Source organism: Phallusia mammillata, chromosome 7 (genome assembly GCF_965637545.1).
Source record: "Phallusia mammillata chromosome 7, kaPhaMamm4.hap1.1, whole genome shotgun sequence".
Lineage (NCBI taxonomy): Eukaryota > Metazoa > Chordata > Ascidiacea > Phlebobranchia > Ascidiidae > Phallusia > Phallusia mammillata.
Genome location: NC_137258.1, coordinates 10,250,661 through 10,260,827, shown reverse-complemented (window position 1 = coordinate 10,260,827; position 10,167 = coordinate 10,250,661). Strand labels below are relative to the sequence as shown.

General features: G+C 36.5%; 1 protein-coding gene across 1 annotated transcript; it reads right to left on the bottom strand.

Moving 5' to 3' along the window:
• Positions 1 to 3,531: 3,531 nt before the first annotated feature.
• Positions 3,532 to 7,058, bottom strand: LOC145237996 (cysteine-rich secretory protein LCCL domain-containing 2-like). Its single transcript, XM_080101012.1, has 7 exons — positions 6,994 to 7,058; positions 6,396 to 6,563; positions 5,836 to 5,956; positions 5,243 to 5,410; positions 4,504 to 4,623; positions 4,008 to 4,175; positions 3,532 to 3,792 (listed from the first exon to the last, which is right to left on the bottom strand). The coding sequence occupies exons 1-7, from the start codon at positions 7,012 to 7,014 to the stop codon at positions 3,662 to 3,664; spliced, it is 897 nt and encodes a 298-aa protein (XP_079957138.1). The 5' UTR covers positions 7,015 to 7,058; the 3' UTR covers positions 3,532 to 3,661.
• Positions 7,059 to 10,167: the final 3,109 nt, after the last annotated feature.

Genomic DNA, 10,167 nt, shown 5'->3' with positions numbered 1-10,167 from the left:
TAACACTTCCACCTAAACCTAAAAAAGAATTGCATTACACAAAGTTTACATTAATAAAACTGAGCTGACATGCAACACTTCGAACAGGACAAGAACTTCACACGTATTTGCATAACGTCACAAGGTTTCAGGCTAATTTAATTTGGCGGAAAATCTTGTTGTTGGCATTCGTTTGAAAAATGCTTTGTGTCGTATTCGTATTTGATTTGTGCTATGATTTCCATTTAACATTGACAAATTTCAATTACCCAATGGTATTTTAATAGGTGTGTGACCATCAAACTTGTGTTGGTCCTTGGTCCACTCTTAAATTCATTATGCATATCCATCATGAATTCTTTTATTTCTTATCACATACTATATATCTAACATGAATTTCAATTTGTATTACAAAGATGCAATTACGTAACGGGTCACATTTTCAAAAATTGTGACCTTTGGTGCTCAATTCTATATTTTAATAGAATCATTAAAAGGCAACACGTTAATGATATGACAGAGAGGCAAAACATTTACAGGGTAAATAAGTCTCCAACAGGGAATTGGTTCTTTATTGCTCCGTTTGTAAGAGACGAAAAAAGGTCATTGTTCGCACATAATTTCAATATTGTTAAGTTCTGTTGGTGCCTGCTCTTGAAACATTCCCACAGAGGGAACACTTTTGCAAAGAAAAAAATATTTTTTAGTATTGACAAGAAACCTTTTCAGTTTCATAAATATGTTTAACTTGGACCTCGAGTGTTCGAAAAAAATTTGCGAAGGGACCGTTGTAACTAAAATTTCCAAAAAGTTTTAGAAACACTGGTGTAGTGTAACGATGAAAGCCGGGAATACTCCTGAAAAAAGACCTAAGTTTGTAACAGAGTTAGTATTGACCTCTGGTGAAGTAAGTTATGTAAAATAAACTGCTTCAGACAGTAAGTGTAGCATACGTGCGCTTCTGCAAGAAATTTTGCACTTACTCGTAGTTTGACCATCATGTATCGCAGCTGCACAAATGTATGAATCATCTGTGTAAATTTCAGTTCCCCACAAACGGGCTGTGGTCAGATGACAATCAGAAGGGCAGGTCACAGTGATGAAACTTAAACCATCGAATTCCAGCTGATTTGCTTGTATTTTACACGGGTCTTTAAAAAACAATAAATCTTTTTTATCCAATTCTGAACTGAAGTACAACCTTTTACAGTTAATATTTTTCGTAATCACGGGATGATTTTATTTGTAAGTTATGTGATCAAGCAGCAAGTTCGTTTCATTGAGAGGCTATGGTTTGCATACGACTTGCGTTAATCACTTACAAGCATGGGCGTCCGCAGCGGGGGGCAAGAGGGGGCGCGTGCCCCCCCCCCCCCCCCCTGGAAAAAATAAAAACGCAAACAGTCGCAAAATTCGCATCTTAAAACAAAACACCAAAAACATTCACACAGTGTTATACAAAAACTATTCCTGGAACTTAACTGAAGACGTCGTGGGTCTCCACCCCGTTTAACGCACCGAATACAAGCTGTAACTGTAACAGAACAGGATGAGGTTTTACAACAGATTAGATGAATTGAACATTATTACTTAACAATAGCTCGGTAACAAGCATATTATTACGTCATTGATGGATGTGTCAAAAAGCCATTACGTGATACCTTCACTGTGTCTGTTGTTACATCTGATAAGGTTCGTGTATGTAAATCCTACTTCCGTTAAAAATCGTTTGCCAACCTACCACATATTTCAGTAATAGTTAATATTGTGTTTATTGCACTACTTTGCTACATTGGGATTAGCAAGAAAGAATATCACTGTCAGATGATTTTTGTTCCGAAATACCGTTTATTGAACGGCCATGTGACGATAGTTTGCCCTCCCCTGTATTTTTTCCTGCGGACGCCCATGCTTACAAGCAGTCTAATAAGTCCAGACAACACGTACCCTGTTGGGGAAAGCCATTTTCTACTTAGTTTTAAAGGATTCCGTTTTACATGTAACGATATTGTATCAAACCCTTTGGCGTTTCGGAGACAAAAAATATCGTTATGTTGCGTCTGTTTTGTTTTACAGTTGTCATACAACCACAACATTTTGACGCATTATTAGGATTAGAAACAGATTTTCACCCACCGGAGTTTGGTAGCACGCCTGCAAACGTTTCACTGACATAGAGACATAGCAGCAAATACAAACAGACTGTCATTTCACCTTCGACCTTGTTTCCTGTAAAACCAAATAAAGCTTAAATTCGTATGTGATCAACATGTAGCCTATCTCATTTCGCCTATCAGTCATAACTTTACAAGTCCATGCTGAAAGGAAACGACTTTTCAGTTCCATAAAGTCGAAGAACTTATAAGTCATCCATAAAATTAACTCATTTACTTAACTTGATTGAGACTTTTATGTCGCACCAAAACCTGGTGCAAACCTTTTCACTTATCTCAATTTTCCTAGAAGCGTGGGTGGATTTGGGTTTACCCGATTAAGCGTAAAGCCTTGTTTACATTTGCAGCCGATAATATCAGTGCCATTACAATTTTCCAATAACCTCGGATAGCCATAAGACGATACTTGTTGTTACCAGAAACAACACGATAATCCTCAGTCGGCTTTTAAGGTCGTATACACAAATAAACAAAGTTAAGTTTTGAAACTCGTTATCTTACCGCCAGGTAAAAGCATAAAAAATACAGTATATCGAGATCATTCAGGTTCGAAGCCGCAAAAAACAAAAACAAAATTCAGTTGTAACTTTCATCGAAAGCAAGCGAACTTTGAGGATGAACCAATTTTGACAGGTAACTGACCTTCCAGCTGAAGCAGTATCCAAATTCCTTCACAAATCTTAAACAACAATTGACGGTAAAAACACCTTGTTGACGCATGTGCCTTATATCCTGTCATTGATTCTAAGATTAACTCTTTTCAGACAGACAATATCTTAAATATATTCTGTTGGCTTGTTAACATTAGTTGCATAACTTCAAAAGCCTAAAAAATACATATCCCATATTTTTTGACATTTACCGGAAATGCCTGGGACGATTTGTTTCCAGGGTCTTATAAAAACAGTTAATTAACACATGTAGTCTAGATTCAGAGAACTTTGCAAGTCTCATTAACTGTTACCCTACCTCGGTGTTTGTACCTTATTGTGGCAAAACAGCCACAAATATCACTCTAAATCATTTTTATTCGTTTTCTGTGGCTTTAAATAACTATTTTTGTAGAATTCAGCTCTCGTATTATGCTTTGATCATAATGAAGAGTTGTGCTTTGACAAGCCCAAACATTAATTTGATCTCTTTTGTTATTGCAATCACTATTATCTCGCCCATCACATAAAGACTGCTATGTTTATAGCCTACGAAGTGTGAAACGAAAACAATCTTCTACAGTAGTCTGTCACAAGCTCAAAAGTTCGAGAACCACCACTAAATACGTCGAATCAGACAAGGAGATTTGCTGGTTGTTCAAGTCTGCGAACAACATTTGATGCCGACGTTCGTGTGTTACAAACGCTGGATGTCGCAAAAATGCAACTTTGCTATTTCACTTATTTTATTGATAAAATAGGAGAACACAGAGGACGTTGAAAGATTAAAGTAATAATCGAAAGTTTTGTGATACTCAATACAGTAAAAAACATCACGTAGTTGTGGTTTGTTGATTTTTACATTCCCATTACCCGGAAAGACCGCGGCCAGGAACCATAGGATTTGGAAGTAATTCCATTCCGAGTGGAATTGCTATAGTTGCTTCTTTGTCCGCTTTTTGTCACAATAACCACCCCACCCATTGCATCTGTATTGACACAAAGTCTCGTTGACATGACAACGCACCACCAACATTGTCCAAAAATGAAGATTCGATTCAACAAAAAAATAGGCCAAAACAAAAGGGCAAGCAGTTGCATTTTAACGCAGCACCACACTCGGGAGTGTTTGTTTTAATGCCACACCGCACGAGGGAGTGTCTGTTTTTAATGCCAATTGCACAATTAACGTTTTCACATTCACCTGTGATGACAGAACCATGTAAAGCAGCAGCACAAATATAAGAGTCATCCGTGTAGATGTCAGTTCCCCACAAACGAGATGTTGTGTCTTGGCAACCCGGTGGACAGTGAAAAATCGTTGAAACATCTTCCCCAAAATCTAACTGGACAGATTGCCTGAGGCAGTAATCTGATGAAAAAGCGATACAAATAAATCGCTGTTTCACGCAACAGTCATTAGAAAGGCGATTTTTCTAGTACTGCCAATTCATATACATCAAATTTATGCGGAATGTCTACATATGCTGTTTGTCTTTGCATTATCACCTACATTGCCAGGTTTTAATTACATGGTTATTTTTATATTGTAAGAATTCAGACATCGAAAACAACGTGACTAATCTGTGATTAGAGTAACAATGGGATTACAAAAACGGATGGAACGGAACGAAAAAGGTAAATTTTACAAAACCTTGAACATATCTTGTTTATTGCTCGGGGATTCAAAAATAACTTACCTTCAAAAGCAAAGGATCCTTGCCAGTTTGCAAACGACTTGCTTGAGATTCCATTCTGATCCTGTGCTGTATATAAGCTCATTCCACCAAGTTTGTAAACTCTAAAACTTCCTCCCGAATCTGAAGTACATAATAGCAACTTAATCGTCAAGATAGCAGAGTGGTTACCGTCTTTCGTGTCACAAGGCTGTGGGTTTATATCCTGTCTTGGCAACTACTGTTTTCCTGAGCAAGATACTCGAGCAGCATTGCTGCAATTCAGTGGAACCCAATAGGTTTAAGCACACTGAAGTTACCAGTTCGAAGTCGAGAAAATCGCTCAAGAAATTATTTAACAGAAACGGTTTAAAGGCAAATTCAATGTAAGATTGGGCATTGCCAGCCCAGCGAAGATATAAATCTAACATTATACACATCTTGGAAAATTACAACCTCGGCAACAAATAAATTAAGGTAGCCTACAGTTACATTTTACTGCGCAGCTATCCCGGGGAAGGTGAATATTTTAGTGCCATTGTGTTGCTACAATTGTTCACCCAGCGGAATCAACTCAATTCAACCATAGAACACTAAAGTGTTTTAGTATTTTATGATTCAACTGTGTTAATATGGCTTGTAAAAGTGAGTATTATCAGTGGGCAATTTATGGCACAAAATCAAACTCCACAATAACTGTTTATGCACCAAACAATTAAATATATAGACGATCTATTGGTTTGCAACAACATTTTCTGTTTACCCGTGATTCTTCCGTCATGTATAGCAGCTGCACAAATGTACGAGTCGTCGGTGTAAATAGTGGAACCCCAAACACGTGACGAAGTTGCCGCGCAATCAGCGGGACATGAAAATGGTAGGAAACTTCTTCCGTGAAACGACAGTTCGTTGACTTGTTTGGTGCATACGTCTTTAACATATTATTGTGTAAACTAGGATGACTTTCAGAGTATTACCATTGCACATACACTGTGGCGTTTTTGACCATGTATTGACTCAGGTATTTGACACCGATTTCCATATTTGCGTTTTATGTCAGATTGTTTTCGAAGGCAGAACACCTATGCTTTTGGAGGAAAAAGTAAGACTTGATTTTATCACAACGTTATTGAACTAAAATAGGCCACTAATACATAACCTTTAACTGAAATGTGAACAATACCGAGGCAAAACAGCTTTGTGGTTTTCAAATCCTTTTACTTTCAAGGTCTAACAGGGTATAGGCCACCAGGACCATGTTATACACCTACATACAGACTTTGAAACATTTTGTGGCAAAAAGAAATGAACAAGTTGCAGGTAGCCAACAAATGACATAGAACAGACCAACTTTACCTCCAAATGCAAACGAGTGTTGCCAAGATCTGAACATCCTGCTGTTTATCCCGTTCTGAGTGGTACCTAAATACCAAGGTAAACCTCCAACAAGGCTTACAGTAACAACCCCCACCAGAATCTACAAAGAAGGAAAAGTTTTGCTTAACACACCGTTGTGATTCTTTGAACCGGGATTTATTTAAACCTGGGTGGAATCTCCAACCCCTGGACAGTAAAATACTAGGTGGGCAGTATAACCTTATTCGGATTGCGTTTGTGGGACAAAATTAAGCTGTAGTTTTTAAGTGATTGGTGTACAAAAGATTTGGAACCATGCATTAGAATAGAACTCAGTAAAACAGTAGCATTACAATGCCCTGTCACAGTTTAAACATAATACACTTTGGATAGCTGATCTGCATTTCACTGCATAGGACCACTTTTTAATTCATAGGCTTGTAAGCCAAAACATGGTCAATGTTAGGGTGGTTGAATAGTGAATAAATCCACCAAAAGTGGGAATTTCTTATTATTACAGTATGAGTAAATTATAATACCATTTTTTGACAAAATCTAACCTTTAATTTGACTGTTATGTATAGCTGCTGCACAAATGTATGAGTTGTTTGTATATATTCCAGTTCCCCAAACATGAGATGAGAAAGCAGAGCAACCAGAAGGGCAAGTAAATGACATTGAAATTTCTCCATTGAAATTAAGTTGATTGACCCGCTTCTTACAAAAATCTGTGTGATGTAACAAACATTAGACACAACTCGTATACTATACTAACTTTTGTATTTTACAAATTTAGAATTGTTTTGTGAGTTTGTTGGCCAAAGTCTGGCAAAAAATTCTGTTAAATCATTGCATAAGCATCAATTTCCAGTTGGATCAGCAAAGCAGGCACGCCAATAGATATTTCCGGGTTGGTTGCCATTACAAAAGGTCTGTGCAGGCATTCCAGAGATTTAAATCTGTACACATACTGTTATGCTAAATGCAAAAGTTTATTTTCATCCTTCTTTTATCTGTTAGCTTTCAGTCTGGCTACAAGCCCATAAAATCTTCACATAATCCAGACAAATGTTTTGGTCGAAATGGGTCTGGATAACCGAAGTTTACTGTATTACTATACCCCATACACATCATGTAAGAAACACTATGTTTGCTTACTTTGAAACACAAAAGATCCATTCCAGTTACCAAAAGATGTACTATTTATTCCATTTTGATTACTCCCACTATATGTTGAAAGACCAGGATATTTGTGCATAGTGATAATTCCTCCTAGATCTAAAAAGGGCCATTTAACAATTTTAAGAAATACAATCTGACAACATAAACAATAAAAAATACTTGAAATTAGACCATCATGTATAGCTGCTGCACATACATAAGAGTCATTTTTATATATTTCTGTTCCCCAAAGCTGATATGGTGCATTTTCACAACCAGTTGGGCATACAAAGGATACTGAAGATTTCCCCTGATACACAAGCTGATTTCCTCGTTTGTGGCAAGGATTAGAATCTGAAATTTAGGGTCAAATCTGTTACAAGAAACTAAATGAAATGAGTGTTAACAGACATTCTTTAATATACACAAGATGGTCACTACTTTAAAAGTTTAAAGATGTGCTGAATGAGGTATTAAATGTGTTGTTTAATTTCTGAGTTTAAAGTATGTGCCTTTATTTAGTTTGAAGCATGCACCTTCACTCAGGTTGTTAAAATATTTGTTAACATTTTTTGGCAGAGTAAAAGATATAATTAGTTTAAACCCCTAAACAATTTTCGCCATGGCATGCCTTTGTTGGCCTTTATAAAATTGGGCAGCAGCAAGTTACATTTTGTGTGTTATTTAAAAGTAGACAATTATATTGCCTGTTTAGTGGCTATTGAACAATTACAAATAATTTGGTAGTCCTAACGACATTGGTTGTAAAGTAGGAAGTTTATGTGGCATTTCTGACAAAACAACGACCTGAAAACCTGGATTAAGGAGCACTATTGGCGAGGAAAGATTCGGTTAAAATCGTTTATTTATCACCACTAACATGCTTTGCATTACCTACACAAAATAGGAAGTATGACAAAAAAATTGTAAAACAAAAAAAGCATCCCTAGTTACTTGGAACGTTTACCCTACATGTAAAGCTGTAACGTGAAGCGGACAAATAATTTTTTGGACTGATTTTGAAGATTTTCTTTTCTCACTTTCAAAAGTAAATGATGCGCTCCAACTTCCATAGGAGCGACTGTCTATTCCGTGCTCTTTTGTTCCAGTGTATGATGAAAGTCCAGGATATTTAAAAACAGTAACAGTTCCACCTGATACTAAAACAAATATTTTGAAGTTAATTATAAAAAACAACATACACTAAAGTTGCAGAAAACGAACATTTTCTGAAAACTGTAAGAATCGTGACCTTGTTTTCGCACATTATAGCCTACTTTTTGAACACATTTTAATTGTACTGACCCATTTAAATAGTTTATAAGGTGGATTGAGTTGTTTTACTTGAAGCATTGATTATATTAACTTACAAACGGGGGGATCACGGTCTTTACATAATTTTTTGGTTTAAAACCGAGTAATTGCGATTGTTGGTTGGTTTCACCCACGTTCACTACAGTAGGTTGTGCCAAACTTTGGAGTACTAAAGCACAGCGCGTCGCAGTCAACAACAATAGTAAATTCCGCGGGAATTTTAGGGACTTGGTCGCGTGATCTGCTAACACGTCGAAAATAATGATGCCGTATGTACTCGCCTATAGGTCGCACCACGGCCGGATTTACCAATAGGCTAGGTAGGCTTAAGCCTAGGGCCTCAACGTCCAGGGGCCTCAAAATTCGGTTTCGAAGTTTGTAATTCTTTTAAAAACTTGACAAGTTTAAACCCTACCTAAAGTATATATATATATATACCAAGCTTTTCAGAGTAAAAAATTCTATACACAACTGGTTTCAACAACGTTGTAAACAGTCATTATTACGTCGTTTGCATCATAATAAAGGCAAGTATTACGCGCATTCTGCTGGAAGCTTCTATGTTAAAGTACCGTATAGTCTTCTCTGCAAAAAAAAACAGTATCGGTAGTTGACATGTTGCTGAAATAACTAATAGACACTGTGTTGCTTAATAATCTTATTTCATAATTTTTTGAACCTTAAATTTATTATGAGTAAAAGATTTGAAAGTGGAGCTAGCAAGCGCAAGAAAAAGAAATTTGAAAATGATATGCTCTATTTGATCACTGTAACTATTTCTTATGTCCTCGTAAATAAACTTTACAATTTTGTAACGGTTGTTCGATCAAAGATATAAAAATTAAAAGCAAAACTGCCTTAACTAAATTTTTATTAGTTCAACTAAAATTTTGCACCCATGAATGTGGAAAATGAAAAGAACGAAGAGTTTAATACACTCATACTTTTAACATTAAGCAATGACATGCGATGTTGTTTAGAGCAGTGGTTCCCAACCTGTACCCCAAGGGGTCCGCGAGTTACCATTAACCAACAGTAAAATATTTTACGTTTCCAAGCCGTTTTACAAACCTACATACAAGTGCAAACTGTTTATCAAACTTCTGGATGAGGAAAACTTACTTTTTGTGTTATTGTTACCTCCATTGTGACATCACAACACACAAACAATCGAACTTATAGTGCTTTGTTTCAAGCATTGTACAACAGTCCAAAAAATTATATCTCTTTGTTGCGTTGACCGATACAGTACAGAAGTTTATTGAGATTTAGGGACTGTGATGGCCCAAAAAGCGAAAGTATAATACGTATAACGCAGGAAACGAAAAACACAACAAGACTAAATAACATTGGGGGTCCGCGGACCTATAAAATTTATGAAAGGGGTCTGTGACTACAAAAAGGTTGGAAACTATTGGTTTAGAGAGAAATTCTGAGATCAAAAATAGGGAGGGGCCTCACAAATGGAATTAGCCTAGGGCAAAATCCATAGAAAACACAAGTTGTCGCACGCCATAGAAAACACAAGTTGTGGGGATGAAAATGGGGCGAAATTAGCGCGAATTTTGCATTGTGCCTTATGGGGCCGATTTATAAAATGATTAATTTGGATACTTTTGCGGTGTTTGATTTTGCAATTTCTGCAAAATTTTGAATAAAAATATAACTACGCTTAACTTATAATGTTTAAATGGAACTGATGAACATGAAATAGAGTTTAAATTAGGTTTTAGCGGGTAAATTTTCCAGTAGATATACATGTAGCCTACTTAAGTCCCGAAAGATAAAAAGGTTGTGATGTATATTCATCTAAAATTGGAATAAATAGTTTGACCATGGTCCTCCAAGGTCAGAAAA